Source organism: Ciconia boyciana, chromosome 1, assembly GCF_034638445.1.
Source record: "Ciconia boyciana chromosome 1, ASM3463844v1, whole genome shotgun sequence".
NCBI classification, from domain to species: domain Eukaryota; kingdom Metazoa; phylum Chordata; class Aves; order Ciconiiformes; family Ciconiidae; genus Ciconia; species Ciconia boyciana.
In genome coordinates, this window is record NC_132934.1 from 138,188,737 (window position 1) to 138,209,071 (window position 20,335).

Here is a 20,335-nt window from a genome sequence, read left to right on the forward strand (position 1 = left end):
GTAACACTTATCACATATTAGTTCCTATTGCAAAACGCAAGGCAAACTTAAATCAGTTGTGTGAGGTGATAGAGTTGAAATGATTAGCTAGTCTGGAATGTATCCCGTCTCTCTTCTCCACTGAGATAAATGAGCTGGGTCAGTGCCTCTTCCCTCTCCTTTCCCCTTAATTTTGCCTCCTCCTGCCCTCTCTCCCCTAGGTTTCTTAGAAAGTTTTTATCTGGGTAATCTAAAGTTTTAAACACTGTTTAACTTGCACAGTCTGAAATGCTTCTTATCCTCTCACCCATAGTACAGTGAAAAAACAAGTGGGCACATTTTATAAAGACATCTTTAACAGGAGACATGATGGATGGCTCTTAGAATTGCTTCTGTAACTACCAGAAGAATTGAAGAAAAAAGAGAACCTGAGACATGCAGTCACGCTCTAATAGTTGGCATCTTAGTCTTTTACCTTAGAGCTTAAGGCTTGGGTACAGTTTACTCCTCTCTTTGTTATGCAACTATTCATATAAAACAACTAATCCAAGTAGAACTTGTTGATTCTCGTCAGGAGCAATGCTAGGAAACAATATAAAAAAAACTCTTAAGACTTTCTAGGTTGGTAGAAAATCTTTATTGGCTTGGAATACTGTGTAATAAACATGGTCCTCACATATAGACATTTCAGATGTCAGAAATGAATGTTTCAATGTCCTTTTAAAGACTGCATATTGTTTTATTGTGTGCTTTTCTCCACATCCATAAAAGACTATATGGGAAGGAAAGAGTGAAATTAATTTCCAGAGAGAAGTGTTTCAGGATACTGGGCATTTTTCCACTGAACATCTCAGTGGAAATCTGGAAAAAGTGTTATTTCAGTTCTCTACAAGAAAATAGTGCTCTAACTGTACTTCTCTTTCCCACCATCAAAAAACTTGAGAAAATCCTTCTGTAATTATTAACTACTAGAAAAAAATGAGCTTGTTTTGGAAAGAGCAATTTTTGAGTTTATTTGCTTTTAAATAGAATACTCTTGGAAGTGTGAACTGTGGATGGTATTTGTACTATTGCCTTCTTGTTTGCTTTCAGATAGAAGGCAGTTTTAACATTTTGGAAAAGGGGTGGGAGGAGGACAGTGTTAACTATATCATTGCAATCTGTGGATGCTCTTTGCATTTCTCTATTGCATGCTTCTCTACGTAGTCTGCTGTAGCCTGAATGCCTTCTGTATAGGACAGATGGGCAATAACCAAGTCCCTAATGGACTTGAAAGAGCTCTGGCTCTTTTCCTGTTTTGGGTTATGGATGGTTCTTTGAGAGAAGACAGTAAAAGGCAGTGAAGTTCAAGCTATTATTAATTTATATTGGTTTCTGATACTCACTGTTAGTTACACCACGATGCATTGCATCTCTTAAGTTCAACATGTCTGTGTTTACAATGAGTATATTATTGCTTCATCTGGCATTTTATGCTCTGTACTGCAGGGGGGAAAAAAAGCATGATCCTACTTTCAGTGAAGTTACTGCAAATCTGCCATTCATTTTTGTGGGAGTTCATGACCTTAGTAACAGAACTCATTGGGACAATTTTCAGGGTAAAGGTTTGTAGTGCTGGAAACAGTTCTTGTAGAGGTTGGCACCAAATTAGTTGAAAACCAGTAGTAGTGTAATTAAAAATTGCAACCGACTGTTGTTTGTTTCGTAATAGCACAGCGTGTGCCCAGTTCCTAGGGGAAAAGACTCTTGCAGCAGCTGAAGAATGCAGCCTGTGATCTCCTTCTTCCCAGGGATGCTCCACCTAGTCCCATCACTATAAATGGCAATTGGACTTCAGGGAGTTAGAGCAGGCAATGAACTAAGCAAAGGCAGGTTCCCCTGCAGCTTACATTTTCACTGCTGGGCATGAAATTAATAAAATGAAGAATGACCTTGAGCTATTTTCTGAGCATTGCAAGGGCTGCAGCTTCATCTGGGGCACGGTCTGGATTCTGTAAGGATGGGTTAGTGCAGTGATGGTGGTGGTGGTCCAACTGAGCTTGGTCAGAACCACTTGTTTCAGGGGACCACGGGAGAGGCTGCAGCTGAACAAACACTTGGCCTTGGGAATTTTGTTGGCAAATTTGCCACAAAACCCTGTGTTTTATCAAGCAGCTGCAGAGGTGGCCGCTGATCAGTGTGTTCATCACGTTCCTGCTGCCTTGCTAGCAAAGGTCAGAGCTTGGAGGAAACTATTGGTGCTCAGCAGCCAGGGAAAATGGTATTTAAGGGTGGAACTAATCTCATCTCACTATATGTCTGCAATTTAGCCGCAGTGTAAACATATACCTCTGAGCTGGCCACCGTACACTCCCTCCCTTGATGGGAGGAAGTGGGGAAAAAGGCATTTCTGGAGTTTTATTCTTATCTCTGTAAACCAAATGAAATTAATTGCTTCCCCAAAAGTTCCTGTTCCTCACCACTGTTTGGAAGTGGTACTTAGCATGTCTAGTTAGATAGAGATGCTTGTATTTCGAAAGCAACCCCACCGTAGGTCTGGTCTACCCCATAGCTCATCTGTCAGCATTTGAAACATCCGTAATTACTCAGCACTTTTGCCGTTGTTGGCTTTAATTACTCTGTCAAATGGAAAGGATAAAACTTAACAAAGTGTAAGGGATTCCTCACGGTTAAGCTAATGCATTCTGTAATATGTGGTTAATAATAAAAGTAATAACAGCAGCAACATTCTTTCATTAATTCTGTGCTGTGTGAGAAGTCATAGAGGAAAAACATGTTTAATGTTTATTCAGTGGAGGGTTTGAATGGAGAGGTTTAAGGGAAGTAGCCTTCTATGGAATAATAAACATAAAGTTATACATTTAACAGATGCTTCATTCTTTATTATTCCCTCAGTTTCCACCTGCAAACTTTATTGGGTATTTGTATCCATCTTTACCAAAACATCTCTTATATACAGTGTATATAATTTATTCAGCCAGGGTCATGTATTTCATTAATTGTGTCAGTCCTGTAAAATACTGAATGCTTATGTGTGACCCAGAGCTGTATTAGGAGAAAATACTACTAAGGCAAATTTCAGTTTGCATTGTGTGGATAACTAGGGACTCAAATACAGAAGTTCAGGCAGGCATGAGAGCAGTTGGGATGGTGTTACCCTAGATATCCACCACCAGCAGAAATGTGCTGGCTCTGTCCTGCCGCAGCCCAGTTACTCCTGGGGAAGGAGCAGCTTGGGGGAGCTGCCCACGGTTTTCCTCATGCCAGGAATTCTAGCTGCATTCTTCAAAGGAAGAACCACTCGGGTCCTGAGAAAAACAGAGTGATGAAAATGGCTTTAAAATCATCAGACAGAATTAAAAAGTACGTTTGAGTTCCTTTTCTCAGATTCTCACTTTCCAAAAGTGCAGAGAGCACACCTGCAGGCTTCTCTCTGCAATGGCTGGAGCTTTACGTATTCCTTATGTAAATACACACGCTGAGATCTGCCTATACTTTCACATACCTCCTGGAGATAAAGCTTTAAAGCAAAAACCAAATATCACAAAGTTAACTTGTAAAAATACAGTGAAATGTGAGAGTGTTGCAATGCCTTTAAAATCAATGTCTTCTTTTAGAAATGTACCCAGTTTTCAACTCAGCCCCTGGAAAGTCATTCTTGTAGCTGAGGATATTTATTCTGTTCCATTTTTTGAATGGGATGCAGCTGTTGAATTCTTCAGACCTGAGTAAAGGCTCTTAAAGAGGTTTATTTATATCAGGTTTTTTTCTGTCCTACTCTGGTTCTGAACAAATAGCCACAACTTCAGCAAATGAAAATTGTTGTACTGCAGCTAAGCTTTTACAAAGTCCTGCTGCTTTGCTGGGGTGACTTTTCTGAAGAGCTGGAACCTTATGCAAGAATGTATGTGTAATTATATTAAAGTGTGTGACTGTAACTTCCAAAGGAGGTTGGCGCATGGTATGCCCCCCCCAGCGCGGCAGCTCCCGTAGGAAATCTCTGGGGATTCGGACAACAGAGAGTGCATCTAAGGCAATCAACTAAAATTCATCCGCAGCCCGTTAGAAGCACATTGCAATGATACTTAAGTGTATAATCCCTCTTTATTTCAAAATACAGGTTTATGGCTTGAATTTCCCTTGAATAAACTTTGTGATTATTACCGAGCTGTATCAGATAATCTCCTTTAGGTCATTAAAGGGCATAATGCAGATAAGAACTCTTTAGATCCTGTAAACCTCAAAATGAATTTGCTCTCTAGACCTCTGTGTTATCAGAAATCTTTGACAGTAAGCTGAAATGCTGTGATATTTCGATGTTAGTAGAGTTTGATAAAAGTTCCAAAGCAATATGCTGTGCTGCTACTTGTCTGTGGGATGGGGAGCTCTTCTTACAGCAATAATGTGAGACCCAGCAGCAAACCTAACCTGGCAAGCAATTTTTTATTTTGCAAGAATATTGCAGTGAAAGCTCTTCAACTTCCTGTGTCTGCATGCCTTTTTTTAGCAAGAGCTTCATACCGGCTCTTAGAACCCACACTCTTGGTTCCTTCTTTTTTCATTAAGAACTTTCCTCAATCAATAATGAAAAGTAAAATTCAAAGAGGTTTATGTGGATCTTTCAGCTAATTAATGTATATTTTAATTACAGTATTAATAATGTCGATAAGAGGAGGTGAACAGCTGCTGTGGCCACTTAACACAGATTAAAATAATTGGATCAGAGCCGTCTGCTAGATTGCTATTAAAAATTTTAAATAGGAGCAGAGAGCATTTGGCAGTCACCAACAAAAGCGTATAGGGGAGAAGGGAGGGGAAGAGAAGAAATAGAAGAGGGGGGTAAGAAGAGGACATTGGAAAGCTTTCATGCTGTTCATTCATCTAAAAATAGGTTTTCAGTCTGCCTCTGAGCTTGTTTATGTTTATGTCTTTCGTTTGGAGACTGTGGATGGAGACGTGTCTTTTCAAATGCTTTGGGAGCAGTGCCTGCGCTCTTTAAGCTTTAAGTTTCAGAAACAGGACTTGGAGCCTTGGTTGCACTTGTGGGGAGCTGCTGTGAGCTTCTCCCTGGCTGTGCTGCTCCCTCTGAGAGCTGGACAAGGTCCTTGCTGCACCCTCTTCTCACCAAATACTCTTTTAAAATCTAGTGCATCATTTTCCAAACATCATTTGAATCTAGTTCTGTGTATGCTCTGCTTTCTGCTGGTGAGAAATCTAAACATGCCCAAAGATGGGAGTTTGCCCTTGTCATTCAACGACTGGTGAGGTGTGAGCTGTGCCTAATGCTGCTTGTCGCACATGGATTTTAGAACTTCAATAAAGGGAAAATCTGCTGTACGGCTTTTATAAAAGCAAAGCTGTAAACTGGGGTTTTCAGGATGTTGCAATGACTCAGAATATGTTTGACTGCTTTTGAAAGTCTTCGAGAAAAAATAGAGCATACTCTTTTCCCGCTATTCAGAGATTACAGCAGCAGCACCAGCATGTCTGAGCAAACCCAGTTTTGGTTCCTCCAGGACTGCCTTTCAACTCTCCATCAGCTTTCCAAAGTCTCTCCAACTCCTTCTGAGGTTTTCCTTTTCTAGAAACAGGGATGATGCTGCACGTTCTCTCTTACTATATCTCACTGTGTATGGGCTTTTATTAGAGCCTAATATAACTTGTCAGAGTACTTACGTCATCTCTTTTGGAGTCATCAGTTTCTGCTAATAGGTAACACATAAAATCATGAGATAAAAAATCCAAGTTAAATATATTTAATTGGGTTTTTATTTGCTCTTTGCTTTTTAGAGTTTGTGAGGCACAGGCAGACAGTCTCTGGAGAAGAGAGGGTGTTTTGTGGTTACTGGACCAGACAGCTCGATATAATTAAAGTGCCTTTTTTGCATATGCAACTTGCTACCACTTCTATATTTTCACAGGTTTTAGGATCACATCAAGCATAAATCTAATAGCGGTTGTTATACTTCTCTTATTTATTTTTTAATTTTTGAGTGAACTGTATCACCCAAGCTTAATGCATATAACCTTGCATGACTGTGGATGCCCAGTCTCTCTCTGGGGCTCCCCAGTATAGTTCAAAAGGAATCCAGGAAAGGCTAAAGTAGTCAGCATTTTTCAATTCCTTTTCATGGAAATACAAAAATGGAATGTGTTTTTATTCAAAATAGCTCTGCCGTGTCTCCTGGAAACTATTCTGCAGGGGTTTTTTTATACCCCAGGTTCTGTTTAATGAGCCGTAAGGGACTGTCATGGGGGAGTGCCATCCCTGGAGGTGAAGGAAGGAGTCTGTCACAGGAACCCCTGCTCACGAGGGGAAAGGTAGCCAAGCATGCAAGGCTCTTGAATCGCAGCTCCCATGAGGCACACCAGAGCGTTTTGGACTGAAAACGTCTTTCTTAGCTGCAAACTTTTTTGAACTTTTTGACCAAGCCATCATTTTTTTCCACAGAAAACATATCTTTAATGAGTATTCTTAAGACAAAACCCTGATTTTTTCCACTGAAAAAATAAGATTCTAGGTCAGTTCTGTTTCTGATGCTATTTTTGACAGTCCCATGAGGCTTTTGTGGCCAGCATTGGTCATTGGTGTAACAAGAGATCAGCCAGAGGAATTCTCAGCTGCCTGCTAATTCGGTTCTCCTAATCCTGCGCCCCTCCAGAGTGAGAGTCAAGTCCTTGGAATTTTGCATAATTAAGAAACAGATTAAAAGCCCCATACTGCTTATCTGTGAATGATGAAGTTACAATATCAGAATCACTTAACCAGTTTCTCAATGAGAGTTTAGGCCAAGCTCAGTTTAAAGTTTTAAGATTAATATTTTTGAATGCTCTGGGAAGCAATGAATCCAAAGTAGACAGCAGGTCATTTTCTTCCATTTTGTTGCTGATAGGGTGTATTTTATTTAACCTCGCCATAAACTGTGAACATTTTGTATTATAACATTCCATCCTGAATAGCATATTTTTAAATATAAAGCTGTGCATTACTGAAAAAAGTAGTTTGAAATGGGGAAAAATAATTCTACTGATGTACTGGTAGCTAATAGAAATGATATAAAAATAAGATCATCTAGGTGTAGACAGTGTATCCCAAAGGACCCTGATTTCTTTTGCAAAGAACACTGTTAGCTACTGAATAACCTGAAGAACCCTGCTTCAAAGCAGAACTCAACAAATATTGCTGGACTCCTCAGTTTCTGAGAAGGAAACCCTTGCTGTCAACCTGTAGTTCCAATAAATAGGAATTGGAACCTATAGTTCCAATAAATAGTTCCAATACAGTTCCACAATTTTTATCCAAAGTAAAGGAACATAACCTTGTCTGGAGTTCATAAATACAAGGGAGACAGGCTAGTTGGATTCTTCACAGCCACTCTATTTTATCTTTCGACAGGCCACCAAAAAAGGTTGGTGATTTTTAGATTCTTTGCTTGCAGGGCAGCTGCTATGCAGAGCCTGGAATTGGCAGTTCTTTCATCGTGTGGTTTGAGTGAGTGGGTTCATGAAGGAGCACACCCCCATTTCCAGTTATATAAATAGCAGAGTTTTTGCTCATTAGAGGAAACTCAAAGAATAATGGCACAAGGGATATATGGGCTGAAGAAACTTATTTTTGAAGAAAGATTGCAAGAACTGCAAATGTACAGCATAATTATGAGATGACTAGCAGGACACTGATCCCTGGCTACAGCATTTTGACAGTGAGAGATAAACCTAACTTCAGTGCCCTGGGTTTGTGTTGGGATGTAAGTACAATCAGTGGCATTACTTTTCTGAGAAGGTTATTCAGCTGTCTTTGAAGCTAAGACAGTTTTTTTTCCTTGGAAATCTTGTATGGTATGATGCTTATTGTGCAATGTGCTGGCTGTACTTAGCACTGCTCAGTCCTGGGTAGTAGCGTGGAAAGACACTGGAAATGGAGGTGAGGAGCTGCATGATTTGAGGATTTGATGTCTGATTTAAGAGCAGTGAAAATGCTGAGGCCTGTGCATTGATTTCCCTGGGCTTTGGATAAGGCTCTGAAATTAGGGACATCCGATGTCTGTGTTTACTGCTACCAGGCAGGCACTGGTGGCCAAGATGTGGAGCCAGGAAGGGCTGCGGTGCATTTCTGAGCTGTGAGCACAGGCTGTCGTACCCCAGCAGGTGGGAGGCTGTTCAGTTTACCTCGATTTAGAGGTGCACAAAGCATGTGGGTGGATATATGAAAAAGAAAGTTATTTACATAATCTCCCTTGCCGTTGCCGCCCTTGCCGTTGCCGTGAACTCTAGCCCATGGTTTCTCCTGTTCTGTGAGCAATCTGATGAAGTGCTAAGTTGTGCTAGCTGAGAAACAAAGTTGTCGCTCTGAATGACGACTTGGTGAAATGCCACCTAGGGCAGAGCTGCCATCAAAATCATTGGTGATTCACTGTTTGTTTTTCACAAATTTCCTACGCTCCCTGCCCACGCACTATAGATGACAGCATTGTGTATGGGGACTGTGAACATGACAGACATTATTTATGAAGCAGTGCCTTTATCAAGGATTTTTTTCCCCTAGCAAACTGTGTAAAACACTCAGTCTCTGTGTTGCTGTTGTCAAAACCATGTTATAAATATAGCTGGCCTGCCTGCTTGAGTAGAAGGTTTTCAAAGGTGTTTTAAAAAGCTCCAAACTAACTGCCTGAGAAGGTCAGGCAGAAACTGCCCAGTGCTCCTCACTGTGCTCCAAAGAGCCATGGCAGCTGCGTCCAGCACTCTTTCGGCTACTCCGGCTACATTAGGCTACATTTCGGCTACATAGGGAGAGCTCGGGCAGTTATAGTTGGTTTTGAGCTTGCACAGCCATGGGGGAGAAGGATTTTTGAGGGGAGACCTGCACCTTCCTCACCACTCCTTGCACTGTCTTGGGACACCTCTTCTGGAGTAAGAAGCAGGGAACCTGGTCACGACTTGTCCGTGTGACTGGGCTTTCCCCTGGGCTGGGCTCTCGGCTTGCTTCGAAGCAGAGAAATGAAAAGATCAGGTTTTGCCCCCTAAGATTCATGATGTCTGGCAGCAAAAGGTGTCCTGGGAGTCACAGCTGCTCCAGCTGGGCGCTCTCTCAGAGTCCCAGTACACAGCTTCAGGTCAACAACATTATTCTTACCTTATTCTTACTTTACAAAATGACGTAGTTGGATCCAGGTCCTTGATTCAAATCCAGTTTGATCAAATACTAAAGGACACTGAAGACACAAGATAACTTAGTTAATGGGTAAGGAAGCTGAATAATCTCGCATGTAGTGGGATAGAGATGACTGTGATGGAGAACATGTGCTGAATGTGGTGCTCATGGTGACATCGGGTTTGATTTTTTCATGCTTTAGCTAAGTTTGTAGAAAAGAGAACAGCTTTGATTCAGTCGGGGAAAAAGCTGGCACTACTGACCATTTACCAGGCTCTGGAGATCCATCAACAAACTGAGATCCCTCAAATACTGTTTATTTTCAGACCAGTTTCATGACCTTGCCTGTTTTCATAGTTGGACCGAGAGGAATGAAACTATGGAATGAGAAGTGACATTAACATTTTGAAACCAAACTGCATAATTAGGCTGATTTGTATTTGAGTGGCTTCGTCAGGTGGCTTTGCTCTGTGCATGAAGGGTATATAACCCAGGCAGCTGTGAGCAAAATATGCTGAGGGTAAAGGGTTTTTGAAAACTGATGGCATGACAGCTGCAGCTGCATAGGTTCAGTCTGGCAAATAACCGTTTCTGTAAGCATCAGGTTTTATGGCCATGACTGTGTTATTGTTGCATTTTTAAATTTGGGTTAGCTGCGCAGAAGAAAGTAGAGACCAAGAGCCATTCATCTTCTGGCTCAGTCCGTGAGGAGCTTGTAACTCTAGCAATTGTTTCTGTTTTTCATAACAGTGGGAACTTTATGGGCTATTTTTCCCTTTCTCTGTCCAAAGTAAATGAGCTGCTTAAAAACAAAGAAGTCGTGGACTGTCTGGCAGGCACACAACTTGAACTTGGGGTGCCTCAGATTGGAGGGAACATTACAAAATGTACCTTTCTCCTGAAATGATGTTGCAGCACAGTAGTTTTATTTGTGAGGATCCACTTTACATTTCTTGCTTTGGAATGCCACATTTTTAACAAGCCTCCATGTTAATAGACAACAGTGAGCATCAAGGTGCTCTTTAGTGGTCTTTCCAGGTATGTACACTGATCCATCAATCTGACCTATAGCTATATATCCATTCAGAGCAGTTTGTAGTGTAGCTGAGGTGGTTTCTTAAAAAGTATTTGAACTCTTGTTTGGTATTTAACTTAATGGCAAATCAGCAGATTCATTTGTGCAAACAGGATATTTTTTATAAGAAATGCTGAAGTAGTGCTTCTCAATAAGCTGAAGTATTGTCCTTTGCTGTGCATTGCAAGAGAGCACGCACTGTTTCAATACATAGAAAATAGAGAAGTAATTACATAGATGAAAAGTAATGATAATGCTAGTGAGTGCAAAGCCACCTCTTTGTGCTCACAATCTTTTCCCTAATTATTAGACTTTCTGTGTTTTCTAAACTTTTCCATAGAAAATTGTCTTTGCAGGGTCTTCAGGAGAGCAACAGAGTCATCAAAACAGCTGCCGATGGGGGTGGGATTTGATATCCCAGATTTAAAAAAAAAAAAAAGGCAAGAAACAGAATCCCAATAAACTGGAGTAGATTGGCAGAGCACTGCAACTCCCTTAGTGGTACAGACTTCTCCCTGGTTGCCTGACATCAGTGTGTAGGACAGGTTAGCGTTTGCACACGTGAACATAGTGTGAGAGTGATAAAACCAAAACGGAAGTGTAGAGTGATTATGTAGCAAATGAAGTGAAAACTCCTAATCCCTAAAAGCTAATTGCTTACTTTCTGCATGTTTGAAATGTGCCTGTCCCTGCCTCCTAGAGGCATGTGTACTCTGTGTCACTAACACCTGCAACACTGCTGGCTGGTGGTACAAACTCATGATTCAGAGAAAACTTCCTTAAATAAGAAAGCGGCCACTACAACACCTTTATTTCAGCCCAGGTTGTTAAAGAGACAGTGTGCATGAGGGAGCACACACGGTCACAGTACAGAGTGGGTGGGTAATCACTGTTGGAAGTGTCCAAGTCAGCTCGGAGACTAACCATTCACATGATGAATTTGCAGGTCGTTCTGGAGTGGGCTGACAATCTCTGCCAAGGTTCAATGTAGTAGTGGGGGCAGATGTTAGAGTAGTCGGTAGCCTCCTGATTGGGCATTTGCCTGGGATGCCCCAGTCCTCTGTCTCTTAGCTGAGTAACTGAGAGCTCTCTCTCTGATTCTAAATGTAAATATTTGGAGCTGTATTGCATTTTGTTCTTATCAACTAAATCACACCTACCCCTACTCCCCCCCCACCCCCCCAAGAAGAAAAAAAAACCCATAGAATTGTTTTCCAACCAGACCTGGTACGTAGGCAGTTAGAATGGCTATTTTCCACATGCGCAACAGATCTCATTTTTCCGTAGACCCAAACCCCTTTCTGTAAGTAATACCAGTTTATAAAAAATACTGGTTTGAACTGCTTGAAACAATAAGATTAGGGATTTGTATTGATTAAAGGCTTTACTATTAGTCAAATTGCAGTTCTTGGAGTCATGGAATTAATTATTTTATTTTACTTCATTATGAGATTCTGATAGTATGCTCAAGTCAGATAATGTAATGTACATGTATCTTAAAAGCTCAAAATCCAGGAGGTAAACTAAAGTACTCAAATATATGTATTTAGCCTTGTATACAATACTCAGGCTGATATGATTTTTGCATGCTTGGAAATGACAGTGTGTGCTCTCTCACGTGCATTCTCTCTTTCAAATAGTAGATCATTTACTTCTCTCTGAAATGTTGCAATTTTTTCTTTTATACTGAACGTAATAGAAATAGACGCCACTCCTAGCTGTTCAAAGCATTGGCTGCAGTCACATTAACACTTATTATTGGATGCAGAAATGGTTAACTTCTGTGCTGTGCTAGCAGAGATCCTTATTGTTTCATCAGGGCATTATGTACTACTTCAGGACCAGTAAAGCTACAAATAGGGCATAGGATTATATTTGTTTAATCCAAATTGTTTAAATGCATTTCACCTATAGCTTCGGCCTTATTTTTTCATATGCTTAATGTTAATCTTGTTAGGCTTAGGAGAAAGAGCACTATTTCATATTCGAAATGTCATTGGAAATCTCTACATTTAGTGAGAGCGTAACATGAATGGATGACATTCATGGCATGAATGGGTACTGCAACCTGCAGTATCGAGCAAAGGTTGTCCTCGGGATGGAGGCCACCTTTTCCATGACTTGGGGCACAGAAAAACTCAGAGAGGACACGAGAGGACATGCCATTCTTCGGTGTATCATGGGCTGTGGTTCCTTGTTCAGCTTCACGAGCAGCTGAACATTGAGGGCTGTTGGGAACATGTTTGTGTTGGTCACAGAAGCTGGAGCGGGGTCTATGTAAGGCAGCTTTGCCACTGAAAATAATATTCATGCAGCTTTTGTATTTGATTTTGGGTCAGCTGCCATTAGTTTGCAGGGATCACGTTATTCCTGCTGAAGCAGGAGACTGTTTAAACACTTGAGAAAAACATAGCACCAACCTCTCAAAATATACAGTATATGAACTGCTAAAAGGGATAAGAATTCTCCTCTTAATCAACCCAGGCTATCCCAGATCTCTTGTGTTGAGATTGATGAAACCTCTGGCTTTTGTAGTGTAGGCCATTACTGTGGTCTCAGATGGTTTAATTACTGCAGTTCAGCTTGTTACTGCATGCAGTCGTGGTTGTAACAGCTGTACATGTACTCTCAACCTGCAACAAAATTCAGAGTGCAATATGGCTTAATTCTATTTTACTAACAAAAATACACAAAATTCTGTTTGCATGAAGACCGACAAAATTTCATCTGTAATTTTACAGTTGCATCTAGGCTTTTTAAGCTGTTCTGGCTCCATTTTGGCACCTCCAAAAAAGTACTTGGCCCCTTTTGGCTCTAATTGTGGTGCTTCTGGATAAATTCCTCCAAAAATACTGATATCTGCTGAAGTAAGAAATTCAGAAAATCTGAATATGTATTTTGAAGCATTTTAACAGAGCTTTCTAACTTCTGGAGGTTGGTTTTCTGGATGTATAAAAAAGTTCAGTACAGAGTGGGTATGTTAGGCATTAATATTTTCCTAGGCAATACCTTTGTACATCATTCATGTTTATTAATGTCAGAAGAGGAATGAAATACATCTCTATTACACATCAATTTTTTTAAGAGAATGCTTTTTAAATATTGTAAACATGAAATAGTATCCTGAGGCATTTGGAAAACTTGGAGAGGTTGGTTTTAGAAGAACAGGAAATATTTTTCCCTTTATTTTAGCAATTTTAATACTGCTGTGAAAGCATGCTCATTCTTCCGCTCCCTGTTTACCCTTAGACTAAAGTTAGAAGTGCACTTCTCCCCCCCGCGCCCACCCCCCCCCCACCCCCCCCGTGGATAAATGGAAATCACCATTGTAATATTCTGAAATGTCTATCTTTACCTGGGCATGGGTTCATGGCGTCTTGCTAGATGAAGTATTTCTGCTGTGGGTGTGAACTCTGCCTCCCCTGTGGGGAATACCAGCTTTCCAGTGTCCCACAGGGGTTGTCTTGCAGTACCGATCCTGAGTACGTGGATTTCCAGCCTTGGGAATGAAACAGGATGCTAGCTAGGAGTAAGGATGTGTCTGTCTTTGGCAGTGCCATGGCTATATTAATTGCCATTAAATAGTTTTGATATCTAAACCACTGTTTTGTAAAGTGTGATCTTTTTGACAAAACTAATAGCTTTTTCTGTACATACATTATTTCATACACATAAGTACAATGTAGCATGAGATAAGGCAACTTTAGTGCAAGGCTCCGAACTGTAACACAGGATCATCTGGACTGTACTTATTCTCTTCCTAGTGGAGACATTTTATTAATAATTTCGCCACTGACGTCAAGGGGAACAGGATGTCACCCTAGATAATGACCTTAATGAAGTCAGTCTTTCTTAATGAAGATTAATTGTTGGGGCCCCATACTTTGTGCATCCATGTTCAGATACGTTCCTCTGAATGCTTCGATGTCACACCTCAAGTCTTGTGCTTCTTTGTATTTCGTATTTAGATGCCATTTCATTAATTTGAAAGACTCGTCGTCTTTTATGATACCTGCAGTCCCTTGGGAGCAGCTGTGTGACACCTGCTGTGTTTGGAGATGCCAGAGCATCCCAGGTTGCAGCAGTTTGTAATGCCGGCTGGAAACCAGTGTGCTGCCTGTCGTGAACTGCGCTGGCTATGGAGGAGCATCTGGAAATAGGGCGGCAGAGAGAGTCAGGCCATAGCACACTCATACCATCCAGTTGCTTCTTAACTCTTCATTAATCTGCAGGTGGTTATCTAGGATGGCATTAGTAAAGGACTGGCCATGCGGTCCTTAACTACATGTAATGCTAAAATGGATATTTAACTAGTTTCTTTCCCCCTTCTCCTTAATTCTCATCCTGTCTAGGAACGGTGTTCTGTACATTGATTTCACATGATAGAGTATATAGCTGTACTGGAGTGACTGGCTTTCACTTCAGAACTGGTTTTGGTTCATACTAACAGCCACACCAGGGAAGTGAGGAAGAGAGGGATTACCTGTACCAACAGTCAAATTGTGAGAGTTTATGCCTGAGGAGTCTGGAAATAATTTTAGAAAGAATTGAAGTAAATGACCAAGGGAAGTGAAAGGTTTATAAAGTGGCAATGATACACGGTTTCATGAAGCTTAAAGAAGTAATTAAGCAAATAGAATTAAGACATTGCAATGCTATATTTGCCATGTTATTTGCAATATAATCTTTTTGTGTGCAGAAATACTGAACTCTTTTACAGTGGAGACCCGTCTAAGTACAAACACATAGCTAAGTGTTGCTAGGGTAGGAGAAAAACAAGTAGACATAATTGGTTTTGATCTTAGTGGTTTCAAATGGATTTGAGCAAAAGACTAATGAAAAGTAGACAGCTAATCTGATAATGGCATTTACCTAAATGAGTACAGACTAAAGTCATTAACAATAACAATAATGCAGTAAGATAAAAATTGCTTTCTCTGTCTTGCATTAAAATTTGTGTTATCTAAAACTGCCATGTGTGGCGGTTCTTATTTCCCACCCTGTGCACAATCCACATTACTCACTAAGGGTTAAAACTCTGCAGAGATCAACAGAGGTCGATTATCACCCGTAGATTTGCATCTACATTCAGGATTCCTGTAGTAGTTGTCAACCAGTTTCTGTATTGTACAAAGGACAGAAAAATGAGACTTCACTAGAAGACATCTGAAAGACTGTGCGTTGGATGCTCAGGAGAAAGATGTCAGGTACACAAGAATAGCCTACACATGCTTAAAAGTAATTTAAGTGCATAGTGTTACTTAAGCCAGGATGTACCACTTAACGTTTATTTTGAAGCCACTGAACACCCAACCCATTTTAAAAAAAAATGCTTGAAAGAATATTAGTAAAACTGCAGTCTGCATCTTATTAAAAATGTGCTTATGAGTGTGGACAAGAAATACGGGAAAAGTGGACAGATTCTTCAAAGGCACAAGATGCAGTTAATCAGTCATCTCCTTTGCTGAGTCATCTGCTCTGGTATTTTAGTTACTTACCCGGTAAGTGAACTGCTCGGTTCAGTGGAGGGAAGATGTTAGCTGTTAGTGGGAGGGTCAGAGAGAAAATGTAGCTGAAGTTGGAGACTTGTGAGGGAAAAGAAGTGACTGGTTGGTAGAAGAAACCAGAGAAGGCTTTTAGTCTGGTTTAAGGTTTCGTAAAAGTCAGTTATGAAAGCATCCTTGCAGTTAGCAGTTTGTGTCCTATCAGGCTGATCACTTTATCCCAGAGCAATATTTCTGTTTGGGCTCTTCTCTGTTTTTGTGGTTGGTTTGTTGGGATTTTTTCCTTCTTGGTGATGAAGGAGCCATTTGCAGGTCATAGTCTTACCTACAATCCTACAATCTAATAGAGAAGAAGCTGTGTATATATGTCTGAACACATATGCAAGGGCATGAACTTCAAAAACCAAGTCACTCTGACTTGGTGCTTCAAGATCTTCTGCAAGGAGCTGTGTCAGGCTGATGTTCATTTAGGTTGATGAAATGTTCCTCCTCATATGGAGAGAGAAACAGAAAATATTCTCCATCTCTGTCCTGCCCTTTCCCTCCTTTGGTTGCCCCACAGAGTGGAGAATAGCTTTAGGCAGATGTGACTGATGTAATTGCACCAGCACCCATTCTCCAAGGGAGCTTGACTTTTCTGGACCTCTCCCAAGCCTGTTTGATTTTGCAGTAATTTACAGGCTGTATGTAAAATTGAACAGTGCTTTAGGAGGAAGATGAGGCTTTTAATTTACCTTGTGTCACACAAAGCATAGGAGTCTTTGAGTAGATTAAATTATCAAATACTGTGTTTTGGCTCATAGAAGACAGTGATATTTATTTGCCAAATAAAACAGACTTTTTCAAGGAAACATTTCTTGAACCTCTCACTTCTTAGCAGATTCCACTGGCCCTAACACATGATTTTCCAAAAATATTTTAGTTAATTAGTCATGTGTTCCATTAGCATAGTAAAAACCTATGTTAATATGACCTAGCAGAGATTTTATCAAACCCATCGAGTGTAGAAGAGGAATGTCTTCTTTAGTGTACAGCAACTGGACAGAATGATTCCGCATTCTTTATCGCTGCTGAGCGACCTGTCGTGGCGTTGGAAGGTGCAGAGCTTGCATCCCACCGTTTTTAGCCAGACAGGGCCAACCCAGCGAGCATCAGGAATGTACTGGGAGCTTGTAGACTGCCAGAATAAAAAACCTGGTTGGAAGGAACAGCCTTCATAATCTTGTTGGGTGCTTTCTTCTTTCCCTTGGTTTTTCCCTTGACTTCCTATAAAAAATGAGGTGGGGTGCTCCCATATTAAGGTGAAATTAGCCTGGGTAGGGTTCCTGAGCCAGTGCTGAGTTGGCTGCTCTGCTCATATAAAGCAGCACAGCTCTGTGCAAAGAGCCTTACTGGGGTCCCCAAAGCAGAATATTAATGCAGGGCTCTACCAGAGCTAGCAACCCGTGTCTCAACTGGTGAGCTCAACTGGTTTGGCAGGGCTAATGTTTGAGCTGGGCATTGCAGTGGTACAGCTCACTGCTTGCAGTTACGGAGCTAACTCAGAGATAAGGCAGAGGATGCGGAGTTACCTCTAGAGTTAGATTTCCCCTTGGTAGTTTTTATCCAAAAAAGAACAATAATTCATGTGTTCATGCAAAATTCAGTTAAGGAATATTTATTTAATTTGTGGTAATTCCTAAAAGTCCCACGCACCCCTTGGATTTTGTGCTCCACGGGAAACAGGACATGTCCTAAACAGTATAAATATTCTGTTACCTCAGCATTTTCTAATGGGTGTCCTTTTTTCTTCTCATTCCTGTTTCAAAATTAAATATCTTGGTTTGAAATATTTTATGGTAGACATATCAGTGATAATTTTGTTTATGAAAATGCTCATCTTGGAGAAATAGATAAGGTAAAATACCCCCAACCTCTACCATAAAGACACATATTTCTCTCTCTGTACCATTTTGACTGTAGAACATTTTGTACATTGTATGTTCATGAAGATTGAATTGCATACTTCTGTACTTGTAAAGTTTCTTTTGCATTATCAGGGTTGGAAAGGAATTAGTTTCTTAGTATACATTGTCTGGTTGTGGATTCTGTTCACGATCACTTTTATCTATAAATGACAACAGCTTTTTAAAAAATGTAAATGTTTACTTGCAGTTTTGCAAATAAGGTTTATGTGACTCTTCCTGCTTTGGTTTTACTTTAGTTAAGCTAATCAGCTTGGCTTGTGTCACCATGCAAACCTTTAGTTTGAGATTACTAAATCTAGCTAATCAACAGTAAGGCACTAGAAGAGCAAGAAGAGATGAAGAGGCGAAAAATGAAGGAACAAATTCCAGTAGTGAAATACTGGGCTAGCACAGAAGTTTGCATATGTGGCCCATGTATATATAAATATCATAAAGATATTGAGCATAGTACATGCATGGAGTGTACAGATGTGCAGTTGTTCACATTGAGGTAACAGCTTTATCTATTATGGTTGCTTAATGACTTACAAAAGATACTATGAAGAAAAGCTTCCTTGATGAACTGAAACATACTTCATGCATCATACGAAACGGTGTTTAATGTGTAATTCCTTTGATCTATATTGCTAGATGGTGCTGCATATTTGAGAATGATTTTTGTCTCATACATGTGAATATATGTGAATACACATGCACAATCATAGGTATGCATATATAGGTATGTGTATGTGTATATACAAATGTATATACAGGTTGTATATACATATACAAATGTGTATATATACACATACACATATATGAACAAAATATATGGAAACATGCACAAAGATATTTACATACAACGGGATGCATAGTTGCTAAGTAAAGTAAAATTTTACTGATTTTTGTAATAAGGAGCTTCAGCCAATGCCTTTTAAAGTCAATGGTCATCCTTTGACTGCAGATGTGTGTGCAGAACAGATGAATTATAGGTGAATGGTGAAAAAATGAGCATGCAGTGAAGGTACAAATGTTGAAATTTAAACTGAAAACGAGAACTTAAAAGGAGAGTGAAGTTTGTTAATTGTAAGTCTGTGATGTTGTGATGAAGAGCAGGTTGGTGGATTTGTCTTTACAGCTCAGCTGATGTACATCAGAGTTTTTCCATTATCTACAGCTGCATCAGGTTATACCTACTGACAAGTTTGGTGTTTATTTTTTAACACTGTTAGGATGAAAAACAAATTCTTCTTTCTTTCTCTGTAGTGCTAAAATGCACTCTTTGATGATGCTTTGATGAATTCTGAAATTCTTGCTTGAAGTTAATTGTCAGCCTTTAAGCTTGTCTGGGTGCTTGCACTTCTCTTTGACTGATGATTACTTTGCTTGCCCAAGCTAAATACTAGCTAAGAGAATAGCTTTTTGTATATGTTATCACAGGTGGGAGATAGAACAGCCAAAGCTTTTGATTTGCTTTCCAAGCATAATTGGTACCTTACAGAGATGTAGCATATCTCAAGTTGTTTTCCTGTATAAATTTTAACATGTACGTTGTTATTACGGCTTTTCAAAAATATGAAACAGCTTGTCCTTTACTCGATCTTGGTCTAAACACAATATCGTCATAAGGAGGGGATGGGGTGTGTCAGAAGAGAGAAGGGGCTCTGCCTGTGTGCTCTCTGAACAGTCTAGTGGAGTGGGATTAGCAAATTGAGGGAGATAAGATACATGTTGTCCAAGGACCTGTGGCGGTCTGCATGTCTGACAGACTGTGCAGGGAAAGGAATGAAGTGACAACTGAGTACTGTACAAAGAAAGCAAACTGGGAAAAGCAGACAAGGGATTTTTTTTCCTGCTTTGTGCTTTTGGTTACTGGAATCCTAATGTTTTTGCAACAATACTTGGTTAAATGGTTTCAGACACAATTGACTTTTTGTTTTGCATGTCTGTAGTCCTTTTAAGGAATGCTGCTCTTAGGAAAACAAAGATATTTGAAAGGCTAGAGATGTCCAAGAAAATGGCCTTTTAGAAAAGAGGACCTGTGTTGTTTTTCCTAGCAGTAAAAGAGATGGTTCTGTTTATTAAACTGTGAATACCATATGATGCTTCATATTTTTCCATTTGATTTCCTGTAGGGTGATTTCACTTGGAACAGCATGTCAGGGCGCAGTGTTCGGCTGAAGTCAGTTCCCGTTCAAAGCCTCTCGGAGCTGGAGCGTGCTCGGCTGCAGGAAGTGGCTTTTTATCAGTTGCAGCAGGACTGTGACCTGGGCTGTCAGATTACTATCCCCAAAGGTAAGGGCTTGATAAACCGTCTCTGTTTAGATTGCTAAGCCACTGACTTCATATCACCGCAATAAAAGGGAGAAAACACTAGGTTGTTTATTCCACAGACATTGTCTTCTATTTCATTTTTGCTTAAACATAGTAACTATGTAAAAATGACTAGTAATGTTTGTCTACTATGTCCAACTCAGGTTGCCTGGGGTGGGATCATCTGATGAAGGACAGTTGTCAACAGTGTAGATAATCTAAATCAGACCTATTCATGCTAGGAACTCTTGATACTCAGTTGAGAGGAAGAGGCTTTACTTACACTTCCTGGCATCCAAAAGTATACATCTATGTAGGTCAGATAGATCATACCATAGAAGTGGCTTTTTCACTCTGTATTGTATTG

At 40.2% G+C, this 20,335-nt stretch overlaps 1 protein-coding gene across 5 annotated transcripts in view; it reads left to right on the forward strand.

Annotated features, from left to right (window-relative positions):
- The window catches only part of ARHGAP6 (Rho GTPase activating protein 6), a 339,527-nt gene that overhangs the window by 255,325 nt on the left and 63,867 nt on the right, over nucleotides 1-20,335 (forward strand). For all 5 annotated transcript variants that reach the window (XM_072849492.1, XM_072849490.1, XM_072849493.1 and 2 more), the window contains exon 2: nucleotides 19,791-19,950. In XM_072849492.1, the coding sequence (XP_072705593.1) occupies nucleotides 19,791-19,950 (160 nt within the window). The remainder of the gene's footprint in view (nucleotides 1-19,790; nucleotides 19,951-20,335) is intronic.